The sequence below is a fragment of the Tiliqua scincoides genome, chromosome 4 (assembly GCF_035046505.1).
Source record: "Tiliqua scincoides isolate rTilSci1 chromosome 4, rTilSci1.hap2, whole genome shotgun sequence".
In the NCBI taxonomy this organism is placed as follows: Eukaryota; Metazoa; Chordata; class Lepidosauria; order Squamata; family Scincidae; genus Tiliqua; species Tiliqua scincoides.
In genome coordinates this window covers 169,022,322-169,038,696 of record NC_089824.1, presented here as the reverse complement: position 1 = coordinate 169,038,696, position 16,375 = coordinate 169,022,322, and the positions used below count along the sequence as shown (strand labels likewise).

At 44.0% G+C, this 16,375-nt stretch overlaps 1 protein-coding gene across 4 annotated transcripts in view; it reads left to right on the top strand.

Moving 5' to 3' along the window:
* TEAD3 (TEA domain transcription factor 3) overlaps positions 1 to 16,375 on the top strand; it is a 102,501-nt gene that overhangs the window by 53,963 nt on the left and 32,163 nt on the right. For 3 of the 4 annotated variants that reach the window (XM_066623340.1, XM_066623341.1, XM_066623339.1), the window contains exon 2: positions 5,517 to 5,771. The exons of the other annotated variant lie outside the window; for it this stretch is intronic. In XM_066623340.1, coding sequence (XP_066479437.1) covers positions 5,636 to 5,771 — 136 coding nt within the window. In that variant the 5' untranslated portion in view covers positions 5,517 to 5,635. The remainder of the gene's footprint in view (positions 1 to 5,516; positions 5,772 to 16,375) is intronic. 4 annotated transcript variants of the gene reach the window in all.

The window sequence follows — 16,375 nt, the reverse complement described above, 5'->3', positions numbered from 1 at the left end:
ATCTGGACCCTTTCCTACTCTGCCATCTTCTTATTTTGGCTTCAAACCCATAAGCTCAATGCCATTTGAGTAGGTCCTAAACCAAGCTGCTGTAGTTATTAGAGTTATTGTGTTGGGTAGGCACATCCTGTTTTCTGTGTCAGTTTTCATTTATATCCATACAGGTCAGAATAATGATGGATACTCTTTATCAAACGATACAAGAGCTGTGGCCTTCCAGATGCCATTGACCCATAGTGTGTGTGTGTGGGGGGGGGGGGCTGAGGCATGGGCAGATGGCTGACAAGACTGTATGTATTGGGACAAAGTGCTGGTGAAGATCTGTTGGAACTGCAGGGCAGTTGTAGCAGCTTGCGGCTACTTCTGAGAACTTCTGTAATTATCATAGGCCTTTAGCGGCTGCTGCTGCTGCTTTCTGAAAAACAGGGAAGCCTGTTGAGGACCATTTCACACATCACTTTTTCCCAAGGTGAAAATTATTCTCATAAATAGGGTCGTTGTCTCCCCCACATCCCAAAACCTTTCTTCAGAATGGTGGTACAGATATCAATTTTGGTATAGGTACTGGCATCGGGATGCTTTAGAAACAGTACCCAATACACACTTCCCTTAGAGAGAGGTTAGTCCCATTTGGGAAGGCGACCTTCAGATATGACTTCTAGAAGATGCATCTTTGTCTGTTCAGCAGTTCACACTGTCCGTGCTTGAGAGGATCTGGGTAGCAGGTTTCAGCACTGAGTTGACATTAGTGGGCATCTGCCTATGCCTGTGGTCCAGTAGGCAGGGCTACCACCAGAACCCCCTGACTCAGCTGTTCTGCTTTGCCTTTGCTTGTACATTCACAAACCTTCTTCCTCAAAGAAGGGAAGACTAATGAATAAACAGGAATGGGAGTAAGGAATCTCAGCAAGCACTGCTGCTTGCTTGCTCCAATGCCCTAGCCCTCTGGGCAAAGGGAGAGGGTGAGGAAAGATAAAAGTGGGCACGGGGGGGGGGATGTCTTACTGTAGGAGCTCCCAAAGCCTGGAGCTTGTGCTTCTTTTGTTTCTCTTATGGGTAGCAATAGAATGTTGAGACTTGGTTGGACTTGTGTTTTGGAGTTGTGAAAGGAAGTGTGTGTGTTGGTGGGGGGGGAGGAGAACAAACATGACTGTCTCTCTGACTGATGTTCAACACAATTTTGCTACCAGTTGACTCAAGTCACCCTCCCTTAATATGTTCACAGTGTCATGTACACCCAAATAGCCGTAAATATCTGTGCACATGTATGCCTGCTCTTGAACTGGCATATCCTGTGCCTCTTGAATTTTCCCTGGCAGCCTGATCTGTAGGCACCTTTCACAGCTCTCTGTGTGTGTGTGTGTGAGTGTGTCAGACAGAGAGAGAGACTATGAATAAGAGTGAGTTGTGAACCATGTGCGGACAGCAATCTCCCCTCAACCCTCCCCTTCTCTTTGGCTAGCTGCTCTAGTTCTGATCTCCTTATTTGGCTACACTGTTTCTAAAGAAGGGGTGGGGTGGGTGGAGGGGGAGAGAAGGAGAGACTGGGTGACATCAGAGAGCTCAGAGACCAGCAGAAAAGAAGTTAGTTTTGAAAAAGAAAAAAAATCTCAGAGCACTTGAGCCAACTCCTTAATGGCAGTTTCTTTAAAAGGAGATGTCTGTACTGGAGACTTTTGTTGTGCTGTGCCCAAGAAGCCTCTCGCTGAAGGAGACACCTCTGTGTTCTCAGCTCCCCAAGAGCGGCTGGTTGGTCTGCGACCGAACACGTTGCAAAACACTCCACTGCTCCAGGGAGAGTGAGGTGGGGGGGGAAGGAGGTGAAATGGCAGGCACTATTTCAAGGCTCACTGACTGCTTGGCCAGGGAAGGGAGCCTGCGCTTTGCATCCGTCCTAGAGGGGATGTTTCTGGAAAGGGCACAGGAAAGACTTGGGACTTGACAGAATATTTGGATTTGCGAATCCCACATGAACAGGGGTGTGTGTCTTCTTTTCTGTCTTTCTGTCATGCCAAATCATTGAGTTTAAATCCCGATTTAAAATTTAAACTTTTAAAAATCCTGGGCTGGGTAGGATAGTGGCTAAGAGGCTGTGAATCGGAACTTCTCCAGTTTGAATAACACCTCTGACAAGAGTTAACTAGGTGGCCTTAGACAGCCCCATCCTCTCAACCTCAGCTGCAATATGGGGATAGTAGTTCTGACTTACCTTGTAGGGTTGTTGGGAGGGCTGCATTGAGATAATACGTGTGACACTATTTGCACACTCAAAGTGGTACAGAAATGTTATTATTTAAAAAGACTAATTTAAATCAATTTTGGTATGATTGCCCCATTTTTGAAATTCATGCATTTTCTGCATATTAAATAAAAACATACTTGTTGGCAACTAAGCAGTCTTTATACAATCTAGATACACAATTCGAAACCTTTGGTTATGCAGCCTGCATGCACTGGAGAATTGTATCTGTTTAGAGAACAGAGACACTTTCTATTGGACACTGTGCGCATGCAAGAATACGGAGCATGATCACTAACTTGAAGGCTAACGTTGCTATCCTAGGCCCATTTGTTTTCTTTGAATAAAGTGGGAATTCCTTCCGAGTACTCTTGCACAGGGTCACTAAGTGACGTGTAGGCTTTAACATGTTTATGTTTGACTCAGATGAAATTTACAATCTGGGTATTCTTTTTTTTTTTAAGAAGACACTTGAGATTATTTGTTTAAATCTGATTTAACTTTTTAAAAAACCATTGGTAAAATCATTGATTTTTATCCATCCTACTTTCTGTCTGTGTCTGAAACTGATTGATTGTTGAATTCCTTCCTTCAGTGAATAGGAACCGGACACCCATATTTTATTGCAGACCTCAGCTGAAGACTTAAAAACGGCTGCTACCATCTGCTGACTTTCAGGCCAGATTTCCTCCTGTCAAACTCTTGGGAGTTTTGTGTCAATCTTTAGTGGGTGTTGGGCTAAGTGAATAGTTTGCTGCAAGTAATACTTTCGGATCAAAATAAAGATCTGTCTAATCTGCTCCTGGGACAAGGGACAGATCTCACTGCATACACAATCAGGTCCGCTCTAGGAGTTGCATTGGAAAATGTCTGTTAATACCATAATGACTCAGTGAGTTTCACATGTACATCACTTAATTTTGCATTTATTAGATTACTCAATACTTGATGACTCGCAGGTGAATGTATGAATTGAAAAACATTATTTGAAATTCTGCAAGTTGATATAAAAATTCTGTCTGTGATGTGGTTGATTTGGGATGGTTCATTCACACATGCAAATAAATGATGCTGGCATTATCAAGGATTGGGCAGGCATGTATGAACTAGCCTTATACCTCCAGTTTTTAAAGAAGGTCAATGGCATTTTATCTTAATATAAAGGCATTGTGAGTGTAAATACAATATATCATCAGACTCACTTACAAATTGTCATTATTAACCATGGGGAAATACTACCGTAGTTCTGTGATTAGCTTAAATAATTATCTCCCTTAGCCTGAAAAATATTTTTTAAAGCACTAATATATTTCCAAACTTGGGAATATTGTGCTAAAGTAAAACTTTTAGGAGACATGCCTGGGTTTTAACATTCACAATAGTGGATTCAGCTGTGATCAATATCGGTAACATTTCTTGCTGTTCAAACCAATCTTTTTATTTCTGGAGATTTGTTAGGATATTGCCTCACTGAAGTGAATGACATTGTTAATTAACATTATTGGAACTGTAAGGTCAAATTTTGATGTTTGCACTATAGACTTCAACCTGTTCAAATGTTGTTGCTGTCCCCAAAGAAACCCTGAGAGAATATGTGTGAGTTTGTTGTGTGTAGCAAGATTTGGTGGTATAAGTTAAAATCTGAATTAAGTACACACATTTGTCCCTTTTTAGAAGTGTGTTCTGAGATTGTTTAACAGATCTGCACCCTAGTGGACTCAGAGCCTGATCTAATTTGCTCTAAAGGCGCGGCAGGGGGGAGGGAGTGGGGCAGAGATGGCAACAGGCCCTGCCACCATATCCTAACCCCCCTCCCAGACTGGAAGACTGGGCACTGCTTCCCAGCCCCATGGGATGCATCAGTAGCCATTTTGGCACTGCTGTAGCCCTGGGCACTGGGAAGCATAGGATTGGTCTGTCAATGTCTAGAATAAGGGTGATCCATCACTGAATAAAAATGGGACCCCCCTGTTCAAACAGTACCTTTTTATGTGCAGTGTGGGGAATAGGGAGGAGGAAGAAAAGTACCATGCAGTCTGAGGATCACTAGTGGTCTTTCTGTGTGTGTGTTGATGGTGGGATCATGTCCAAACAGATCCAACAGTGGAGGGCTTTGTGGAGAAAGATTAGCTACTAGCCTGTCAAAAGATAATGCTCCGTAGTTATTGGAAGCTCCTTCCAGATACACTCATTAAACATTTCAGATTTTTTTTCCATAACTATCGAAGGTAGAACATGTATTTTAAAAAAAAATGCAAAAGTTCTTATACTCATGGTCCCTAAGTAACTACCGGATTTTTAAAAAATTGTTTTAAAGTCCTATTTCATGTGAGGTGGTATACTTTCAACCTTAGAAGTTTCTGAATCACAGTTGCCAAGTAAGACTCTGTAATGTACTGTCCAAATAACCTTTTTTTTTTTTTTTTTTTTTTTGCATAAAGTTACCCAGGTATTACTTTTTAATATACAGGTGAGAAAGTGTCCTTTTGTTTCCTTTGAATCAGTTGTTCAAAGAGTTGCAAGTTCATCATAATTTGGCTGTAATCGTGTTAGTCTTGAATGGGCTAAAGGATGTTTCTTTGGACTTATGTTCTATGAGAGTGTATTGAGTAAAACAAGCACAGGTGTAAAATATCATCGGGGGTCTTAGGATACATGACAAATGCTAAAAAAACCATCCTTATCCATTCCAATTTGCACTAAAGACCTTCATGCAGTATGACTTTTGCATGGAAGTGATAAAAGCATTGGGTGACATGCAAGAAACCTCTACTGGAGTCTAGCACTCACCATTTCCCAAGTGCCACTAAGGTCAATATGGTTTTTCAAAAGCATGTTGCCATGCCTCTAATAGTTTCAAGTTCCCAACTAAACAAAAAAATTTCCACAGTTGCAGACAGACCATTGGTATAACAAATCTTGCTGTTCATAAAACAAGGCTGTGGTCTTCCAGGAATAATTTAGTCTTTGAAAATTGTGTCATTGCAGTAGTAGCCCCTATACGCTTGACATACTTGGGAAATGGTGATGCTAGATTCCAGCAGAGTTTTTCTGTATCTATCACCCAACCTTACAAACCTTACAACCTGCCACCCATTTCCATACAAAATTCAGACTGCGTTTTCAGGTCTGATTCTCTCACTAGACCTGTTCATAATTTTCCATTTACTGTTAACAAAGTTGTTCAGGAGTGTAATCTGTAGTTAGAGCATGAGTCTGTTAGATAGCCAACAATAGCAACTTGACTAATTGGTTACCTTTGCTTGCCCTTTCTCAGGCTGACGAGTTGCCACTTGGGGCTCAGGGTCAGAGCCCAGGGCAGCCATCACAATAGCGTCCAACAGCTGGAACGCCAGCGGCAGCCCCGGGGAGGGGCGAGAAGATGGACAAGAAGGGATGGACAAGAGTCTGGACAATGATGCCGAAGGCGTGTGGAGTCCAGACATTGAACAGAGCTTTCAGGAGGCGCTGGCGATATACCCGCCTTGTGGCCGGCGGAAGATTATCCTCTCGGACGAGGGCAAGATGTATGGTGAGTGAATCGGGTTGTGCTGATAAGTTCACATGGTTTAAACCAGTTTTCAAGCAAGACTCACTTGAAAATACTTGACGTATTCAAATAAATATTATTTGTAACATTTCTTTTATGTTTCATGTTTAGGTTTAGTAGGAAGCAAAGAGACTTGTTCCAGGTCTGGCCAAGGTTAATTGGTGTTTGAATGAGATACTGGCCAGCAGGGTGCCCCACACAATGTAGTGTGAATGCATTTGAATATTTATTGCTACAAATGGGAGCAGTGGTGTCACTAGGATTCGCATCACCTGGTGTGGGAGGCCTGTGCATCACCCCATGCAGTGGGTGGGGCAACGCCCCAGGTGATGGGCATGGTGATGTGTCATAGAACAGAGGTATAGAACAGAGGTATTTCAATGTGGTTTGTTTCATTGCATTCTGCATGAAATTACACATTGATTGGTATATAACATGATGGTCCTATTCCTCCAAACTCTGTTTTTAGTGATTTTGTAAACTTGTAGAGTCACACACACACCCATGTCAACTTCCTAACACCTTATTGCAGCAGTTCTCAAACTTTTAGCACTGGGACCCACTTTTTAGAATGACAATCTGTCCAGGACCCATTGGAAGTGATGTCATGGCCAGAAGTCACATCATCAAGCAAATTAAAATAAATAATTATAAATAATTAAATTAAAATAAAAGAAATAATTAAATAAGGGGGAGCCAGTCCTGTTCCACCAAGTGAATCTACTCTGAAGTAAAGTCCTGTAGTGGTCAATGGGGCTTACTCTCAGGAAAGTGTGGGTGGGATTGCAGCCTGTGAGCCCAATCCTACGCATGTCTGCCCTGAAGTAAGTCCCATAATGGTCAATGGAGCTTACTGTGTAGCCTGCCTGCAATACCCCTCCCCCCCAAAAGAAAAAGAATCATCGAGATTTCCAGCCCTCCTCAGTGCTCAGTATAAAGCTCTTCTATTTCAAGCATTTCAAGATAGACCCTCCTGGCTTTTCAAGTGCAAAATAGAAAACTTTCCCCTACCAGTTGAAGCCTCTTTTCTTTGTCCTTCTTAGTAGGGGGGGGGGCTGCCTTCTGGAGCATTTGTTGTGCTCCAGTTCCATCGAATCGGGATCCTTCTGGTGGCCTCACATTCCCCTTTGCCTGGCCTGACCAAAAGGCAAGGCACGTCTGCCTACTCATGAGTAAACGTGACCATGTGGCTGAGTTTGCTTTCCATAGAGCTCAATAGACTGCAGGAGGGAGGGAGGGGCTTCCTTCTCAGCTGTTTTGGGGGCTGCATTCATTGAATCAGAACCATTCTGGTGTCTCAGCCTGCCCTTTCTGATGGACTATGGCAAGTACTCATGAGTAAACGCGCAATACGGCTCGGTTTCACTTTCCATAGGGCTCCATGCATTTTTTCTTTCTGGTTTTTTCACCATAACTTTTGAATGAAAGGAGCTATTTCAATTCTGTTTTTTGCATTGCACTCCGCTGGGAATTCCACATTCAACGGTATATGGCTTGATGGGCTAGCCCCTAAAGCCACAATGTTAGCACGTCCTTCCCCAGGGCTCGTCACCCCCCGGCACATCGCCTGGTGTGGCCCGCACCCCCCTAGCAACGCCAGTGAATGGGAGAATAAGCTTAGTAGCAAAGCTCACTGGGTGGATATTTTGCAAAGTTATTGTGAGGATGAATCGATAATGTTGTCCTTCCTGTACTTGAGGTTTTGACACAGGGCGTGCCTCTTTTACTCACACGTGTATATACATACTTTAAAAATATTATCTTATGCTCTAAAGCAGCCTGACATCCTTTTAACATGTCTTGAGTGTTGGAATATGCTGAATCCCTCCAACCATTGGCAAGTAAGATCAAGGTGGGGAGGAGTAGGAATTGACTTCTCATAAACATTCTGAAGCTTGAAATATGTACCTCTGGCATATCATCTTGGAGAAAAGCTAAATACAGATTTTGCTTCTGGCACCTCTGCCGGTTGCTTTCCAGTCGACTTTATTGACTCCTCCTTTCCTGCCCATACTTGGAGTGGTAATGAAGGAGATGGCCTACCCAAAGCCCACACTGCAAAGAGATAAGTTTGTTTGTGGGGGTGGCCATCTTGAAGTGAATTGGGTTGAACTCTTCTTCCCTTGGTTGGTGACTCATATTTCCTTTGTGCTTCCCTCAGTACATATATCCCTCCCACTCCCTTATGCCTCACCTCTCCCTCCCACTCTTTTCTCTGCCTTGCTTGACTGACTGGTTTGGTAAGTTCATTCCTCTGTGTGTGTGTGTGTGTGTGTGTGTGTGTGAGAGAGAGAGAGAGAGAGAGAGAGAGAGAGATTTGTCTGCTTGAGGATCCTACATGCCTGCCTTTTTGAGTGAAAGGTGGTATATCTTGCTGCTCACGCAGGTCACAAACAAAACACTTTGTTCCTTTTTAAGGTTTGCTCATCACGACATCCCCTGCACTAGGGCTTCATTTATATGAAGCTTGTATCAATGCTTTTCTTCTCATTATCGTGCTATGATTTGAGAGATTTAAATCTCTGTTCCTCCTGGGATGGTCTTTCCCACCTTTATATCCTCTTATTGGCCTAGCTAACTTAGCATTAGATGTTAATGTTATCTAATGTTGGATATCTAACTTAATAGTAGATATGCAAATATCATTAAGCCAGTAACATCACAAATTGTACCCTTTGCTTACCCTCTACAACAGGATATCCTGACTGTAGTGAAATAGCTCAATAACAGAAGTTTCACTGAGATTTATCTTTTATCTCTTATTCATGAACCCATTTGCTTCTAGGTTTTAGTTGCCGCAGTGTCGTGGCAGGTCTGGAGATAATGAGTATTTGTCTGTGTTGGTCAGTTTCAGTAATACATTGATGGCCAACTTGAGCAAAAAAAAGCCCCTTTAAAAAAAAAAGCTTATGAAATCACTCTATTTGGATGCGAGAGTGGAGCAACAAATGCCTATTTGTTGTTCAACCCCAACATTACACTGCTTACATGAGTAGACAAAGTTATAAGAGTAGACCATGAGTTGCTCAAGTTATGCTGGCATTTCCTTGGACCCAACTCTTAGGGTCAAGTTAGCATGTTCCCCTAAATGGATAACGTGACCTGGTGCGGGAGTGTGTGTTGATGTGTTATTTACACACATGCCCACACACACTCATTCACTCTACATATAGTGGCTGGTGGGAGGATATGGCTGTGAGAGAGCAGAACTAAAGCAGGAGAAATTAGACGGCTTTAGGGCTCCCTCGTTACCTGTTTCTCTTCCGATTGTGCATCCTCCACCCTGCATGGAAGCTTTTTCCCTCTGGAAGCCTTTTTCCTCTCAAAAATAGCATATGAGGGAGGTATGGTCAGGAAGGAAACTGCACCAGGGCAAAAACCTAAAGCCCTGTGCTATCCTCCTTCATGGTCCCACTCTCTTTCACAGTTCCTTGGGGTGATTTTTAGGGGACAGGGAACCAAAGCACCAGGCCATGTTGCGTGTTTAGCATAACTGGTAATCTGGCACTTAGCTTAGGCTGGTTCAGCTCTGAGGCAGGAAGAAGGAGGAAATGTTTTATCAGTTGCTGTTGTAAAATGGTGAAATTGAGTTAACTCCTAATGTGAAGAGTATCAACAAAAAAGCCATAACAGCCCTGCAACAGAGATAAGTGGAAAGGCCTGTGCTGTAGATTATGTTTCTTGTTGTAATTCTTGGAGTTGAAGAGGTGCAGAAAAGACATGTGAGGCCAGTACTAGGTTTGGAGCTTGAATTGTCATTGAGGTTGGCATTTTTCAGGTTTGTCAACCCATCACCTCTAGAATGCTCTCAGAAAACTTTAAAAAAAAAAATTAGAGGCCCTTCCCCATTTGGCTTCAATATGAAAAATGCAGGATGTCATTGCAGATGAATTATCTGAGGCATTGGCTTTCAGCTCTTATGGGTTGAAGAACTTCTATAACATATTCTGATATCCCGTGGAACCTCAATTCCCTCTCCCTGCTACTCTCACACAAAGTTAAAATAAAAAACATTAGAAGCTTATAATAACTCACTTAATTCAGAGACAAAGATTCAAAGACAAAAATTTGTACCAATCAGTACTCATAATTTGGAATGTTATTCAGGGTCATCATAGCATCAGTAAATTAAGAACATTCATAAATGTAATTCTGGGAGTTTCAATTTTCAAATGGAAAAGTTAACTTGGCATAGTTAGATTGACAGTCATAAGAGTATACCAAGCCATATTTGCCCACAGAGGCTCTTAGATTGAATGTGAATGGCCATGAAAGAAGGGAAAGTAATGTGCCTGAGAATGGAAGTGAAATTTCACAGAACCCGTAGGGATCGTTCTGGACTCCAAGGATTCCACGAGACCTCAATTCTGAAGAGAATAGTCTTCCTTTGTGGCCCTGCTTCTCATTTCTCGCTATTGGGGCTTTGACCCCAGTTCATCAGGACTGTATCCTGATGCTTGTGTAAACAAACAAGGTAGTATTGCTTCCTACTCATTTGATCCTGCTAGAGTTCCTTTGTGATGTCATAATCCTATGTTTGTGATCTCAGAGAACTATCTTCATGGGAATGGACTCTCCCATTAACACACACTGGATTAATTAGACCATACCGAGTGAGTCAGGGGTGGTAAAGGCGCATTACCTATTAGTTTCAGTGCAAAATTATTTGTGGTAATTTTTTTCAAAGTCTCATCACAAGTAGGCCTCCTCAAGTTAAGAAGTTTCTTTGAACTTTCCCAAATGTACCACTGCTTTTCTTAAAGACCAGTGGTGCTTAGCCTGCCTGCAGTTCAGTGGGGGGGGGGGGGGGTGATGAGATGCCCTTCAGATATTCTCTGATTTGCTTGATAGTTGCTTATCCATGAAAGTCTTTGTGCAGCTGGAAGAAGGCTTAAATGAACTCAGCCAGGTGCACTCGATCATGCACACCTTTCCCAGGGAATTGGCAACCCCTCTCCTTATTCCAGCATGGTGCTATATCCGTGGAAAAGACTCTTCTGATCAGGCTCTACCATGCAGGGCCATTTATGTGTCCTCCTTGGAGCTGCTCATGAGCGGGCTTCTCTGTTGTAATTGGGAGAAAAACTTGCATCACATGCATATGGAACATTGCTGATGGATGCTGAAACTTTTGGAGCTGGTCAGTTGTCTTTTCCTTGCTCTCTTGTTGCAAAGGCAAAGTAAAACTGTAGACTTTATCCATTCCCATGGTTTAATTTCTAAAGAGAAAAGGGCTGGAAGAATCCTCTGCCGTGGAAAGCGTGTCCCTGATGCTAGACATGTGCTATAGTTGCCCATGGTGAGGAAACTGCTTGTGTGTAGCAACTCTTGTCATTGTTAGTAAGTTAGATGTTCTGGGGTTGAGCCCTGGAAGAAAACCAGGCCCCTGCTTCAAATTAAGCCCTATACAGATCTTTTAACCACTTCCCATTTCTGATTTAGTTGGAGTCCTTGTGCTTCTCCACTTTCTCTAATGCAGCTATGGTAAGCAAAACCGCTCTGCATTCTGCTCCTGGGAAATAAGAGTTAGGAGTTAACACTTTAGGAGTTAACTCCCTAAGGCAAAGCTGGTGCCTTGCACTCTCCCCCCCCTTAAACATGCCCAGCATAGACAACTTAGCAGGGGTCCAGGTGACCCAGAGACTATGTGGCACAGGAACTGGTGGAAGGTTTCCAAAGTGACACATTTTTTGCATTTCTCTTGGAATAGCTGGAGTGCTGCTGGGGAGCTTGGCCTTTGTTCATCAAACTCAAGTGTACAAACTGGTTTTTCTAGCCACTTGGGAGACATCTGGCAGTTGCTTAAGAAACAGCAGCTCTGTTGCTGCCTTCAGTTTGGACACTTTTCAGCTTAGAAGTTCATTTTTACCTTGTTCTACACTGTGCCCCACCTCGCTTTTCTTCACTCTCTAGTAATTTTTTTTTAAAACTCTGTCGGCAATGAGAACAGTTGAGTAGAGTTTTCTTGTTGGCCTCTCTTCTGGAATATGAATGCAAGCAAGAGGACAGGCAACTTGCACTTATTTGTTTGTTCAAAAATTTATCTCTCGCCTTTCCCATGCTGGAGCAACTTGAAAAATCTCTGCAAGGTTGACTCTCCCCATACCAGAGAGCAGCCAGATCATCAGATGAATCACCAACCCAGGAAGCTGGGAAATGCCCCAGGCCTCTCATAAAATCATCCAGATCAATCAGTCTCTGGGAGCGGACAATACCATTTTTGCTCCCCATCTCTGCTGCAGCAATCAAGTGTTGCCAGTGTAAAGCTCACCAGGTAATGATCTGTGCTTCACAAAGGAATTATCTTGGTCTCCTGCACAACCATTCCATGCCCAGCAATGAACACCAAGTCCAGTGTGTGTTCCCGCAGCGTGCATAGGGGCCATGATCCACTGAGACAGGCTCATGGTTACCATGGTGGCCATGAAGTCCTGAGCCACTGCTGTCCTGGGGGGGCCTCAACATAAACATTGAAGTTCCCCAGCACTAACAGGTTTGGTGACTCCAATGCCATTGCTGAGACCACCTTGGTCAGCTCAGGTAGGGAGTCTAATGGACAACAAGGTGGACAGTATGCCAGCAGCATCCCAATCCTGTTTCACACATATAGCACACATGAAGACACTCAAACCTAGCACACTGTGGGACAGGGTGTCTGGTGAGGGAGAGTATTTCCAAAATACCAAAGCCACACTGCCCCCTCACCCCGTAGCCGTGGCTGCTGCATCACTCAGTAGCCCAGTGGGCACAGCTGGGAGATGCTCACACCACCAGCTGCATCCAACCAAGACTCCATGATGCAAGCAAGATTGGCACCCTTATCCAGGATTAGATCCTGAATCTGGAAGAGTTGATTAACAACCTGATATTTAACAGCAGCATTTTGGGCCACATTGGTTACTACTGGGCACATCACAGGCTCTGGTGTTGGCGAAAGGCTCAGAAAGAGGGATGGTCTGCCTATGACCTACCCTGCTCCTGGAATGGCCAGGCCAGTCATTTTAAACTTAAAAAATTACTTTTTAAATGAAGTGGGAGAAGAAACCTTGATCATCTGTTTGCTGTGCAGGCAGTCCATTTGCCTTGAGACTTATTCTTATGGGGAGTTTGTCTTGGAAAGGGATTACTGGCTCCCTATAGTCCAATTGTCCCCATCTCAAAGACTTAAAGCACTCTACCATTTGCCTCATTTTTGCAATGGTTCCTGTACTTTTTTGACTGGTGGCTTCCTTGACCTACTGGGCCATTGGCTGCAGCTCCCCATTAGGGCTTCAATCCTATACATTGTATAGCGTGACAGGTTTGTTGTGAAGATTCCATAGCCCCCCCCCCCGGCTGGTTTCCGTTGTTCCGCAGGCAGCCACAGCTCACAGGTTGGGAACCCCTGGCCTTGGGTGTAAGGTTTCTCTCATGTGCCCAGTAGGATTTGCAGTAAACACTTGCATGCTGTGAAATGACAACAGTAACAGCATCATTTGCTCAAACTGCCAGTGAAAGAGGGCCTGTGACCCCACAGGGCTTTGTTCTCAGTTCTTTTTTGTGTGTGTGACACTTGCTGTCCATAATGATTTCTGAGTAAGAACTAGTTCTTTGGTATTTGGAAGGTTAAAACCCTTACTGCAAGCAGTCACCTCCTAGGGCCATGGGAATGAAAATGGAGTGAATGTGTTTATACTCCATTTGTGGAGTTCCCAGGTGATCATTCATCCAGGCACTGACCAGACCTAGACCTGCTTAGCTTCAGCAAAGGGGTCCAGGCATGTGCTCTCAAGGCCACGCCCTGGTCTCAGTTATACCAGTTCTGCTTATCATGGACTTTTGGCTCTTCTCAGTTTAATCATTTTCTTTTTGAGTTAAAAACAGCCTGGATCTTTAAAAAGAAAATGCTGTTCCATTGTGAAATTTAGTGTTGTCACTGAAACTTCATGCATTGTGGTCAATGGGCAGTTCACACATTTCATCTTTTGCTGCTTGCATTTTGAAAATGATGTAGGGAAATCATTATAAAATGACCAAAGGTGTGCAACTTTGTGACAACAACCAAATATATCAATCCGCTTCGAAGCAATTTATCAAGTGCATGTTAAACATACGAACCAAATGAACCAAATGGTGTAAAGATACCTGTTCTTGACCATTCTCACCTTCTTTTTTAATGTATGTTTTTAAGTATGAAAGGAGGGGTAAAAAAAATGGGGAGTAGCCATCAATACCCCAATAACTCATCTTCTTTAATTTTCTAGGTCCTGTTCTTTTGGCCACTATATTAGTTTCTCAAATCTTTGTTGTGCTTTAACTCATGTTAAAATGTACTTGAAGGTCTGTCTGCACAACACATTTTCCCTCAGTCCTAACCCTCTTTGGACATGCCTGGAGAAGTGTGGTTTGTGTCCTGGAGACTACCAACATGGCAAAAGTGCCAGCATAATCATGGGAATGCCAGGTGGCCATATTCAAGATCCCCCAGTTCACATGTTTCATTTCTCAATGCAAACAGTAGCCTGGCAGAAGTTAATACTGATTACATGGAGGAAAAAACATGTTGTGGGAACTGGTCCTGAGGGTAGAGTTAAAGTGAAGATAAAGCAGAAATTGGGACTCTGGTTTAGAGAGGCATATGTAATTCACTTCTGGAATGTATGTTACCATGAACAAGCATATATATTTTCCAGAGTGGCCAACCAGATGTCTCTGGGGAGTCCACAAGCTGATCATGAAGGCATCCCCCTCTCCCTTTGTTACTCCCTTGCAACTGGGAGACCCACTGCCCATGAAGCTGGAGGCAGGGCTGGCTCCAGGAGTGGCAGGGCCCAAAGTGAGGCTTTCCTGCAGGGTCCCCACCCTCCCTGCGTGGTCCCCCAATCACCAGACAGCTGCAGCAACTGCCACTTGTACCAAGAACCACGCTTGAGGTGCTGCAAGCCAAAGTCACAGCCAACTGCTTCCAGGAGGCCCAGTTGAGGCCATTTGGAAGCAGGGGTGGACGGGCAGCCCCACCTCGCACACATACACTGCTCACCCACCAGCCCTCAAACACATTGTGATCCTGGCTGCAGCAGCGGGAGATCTGCTTGCTGTGCTGCTGAGGGGGCCCTTAAAGCACAAGGCCCTATTTGAAAACATTGGGCACATTGGCTTAAGGCAATATATAACCATCATGACTAGTAGCCATTGATACACTTGTCCTCCATAAATGTGTCAAATCTCCTTAAAACCATCTGTAAGAGTATAAGAATGTATAGGGCTTGTCCATCCTTTCCAAGGGTGCCTCTCAGAACATGTGCACCACTGATGAGTGCTTTCTGTAGCTGTGAATGTACCTAGTTTCAGTTGAGAAGCAGAAGAGAGGACAACTCTGGAGTAATATCCTTCTGTGAGTTCATTCAGCTAAATTCTTTCTATGTGGAAGGTTATAAAGGATGTGTGTACAGCCATAAGGAGACCAATCAATCTTAAGGATTAGATACCTTAATCTTAATACCTGTTTGACTTTGTGTGAATGCAGCCTAGTCTTGTTGAGTATTTTGGCTAGTAGTTTTTTTTTAATTTATATGGATTATTTTCTACCATATCCAGCCAGGATTCTGTTGCTTTTAGATTTGAAGAATTATTATCTGTACCAAAAGCCCGGTAACTGGCTGCAAAATTATTCCTTTGGTGCTTTGTTAGGATGAGTGCTCTTCAGGGGTGGGCGTTGCTGGTTGGGTTGGGACTTGGTGAGGCATGCCTTCTGTAGCTTTCCTACCTTGGGTGGGTGGGCTGGTGAGTGGGAGCGGGGGCTTCTGGAAGATCAAAGATAGCTTCGTTTCCAGGCAGGTGCTGGAAGTAGGATGCCTCAAGAATCCCAGAACACTGCCTAGGCGAGCCAAACGCCTACGATAAATGGGTCATACTTGGCTAAGAGCAAGCCAGTCGCTGACGCAGGGACTGATCTCCCAGCTGCTGTGTGAGAGTGGCTGAGGAGATGAAGGGAGCCATGACCTGTGGTAACCTATCACATTTGAATGATGGCCAGCGCACAAGAGTGGGGAGGCAGCAGAGGGTCTGGCCAGTGTACGGCAAGGGACATTTCTTTCTCCTCCAGTGGGTTGGGGAGCTTAACCAGTTACATGGGAGGCTGTGCACTTGCCCCAGACAGCAGGTGTAACTTGAGTTGCACTCCACCAAGGCTGGTATGCTGCCGAATGCTGATTGGCTGGAAGGTTGCCCCACTAGGTTATTTTTAACAGAGCTGTCCAACTGGTTCACGTGGTGGTGTCAGGACAGAGGAATTTGGGGAATGTAGTAATTTGGAGGAGGACGTGCCCTCCGAGAGAGAGAATGGCACAGCCTCTGGTGAATCACGGGACCCAGGACAGCTGAGCAGAGGCATGTCTACAGTGCCTGCCAGTACCAGAAAGAAACAATTAGCCATGGTAGGTGCCCTCAGGGGGAAGTGGTCATGCACAGAGCTGCACAATTGGTACTAGATTCATTGGCACAGACAGAAACACATTTGCCACAAAGAGGTACAGAACTGCAAAGGCTTTTTCTTCTGTCTATACAGGACACCACTGCTACTGCTGTGATTTGTTTATCTTTGAATC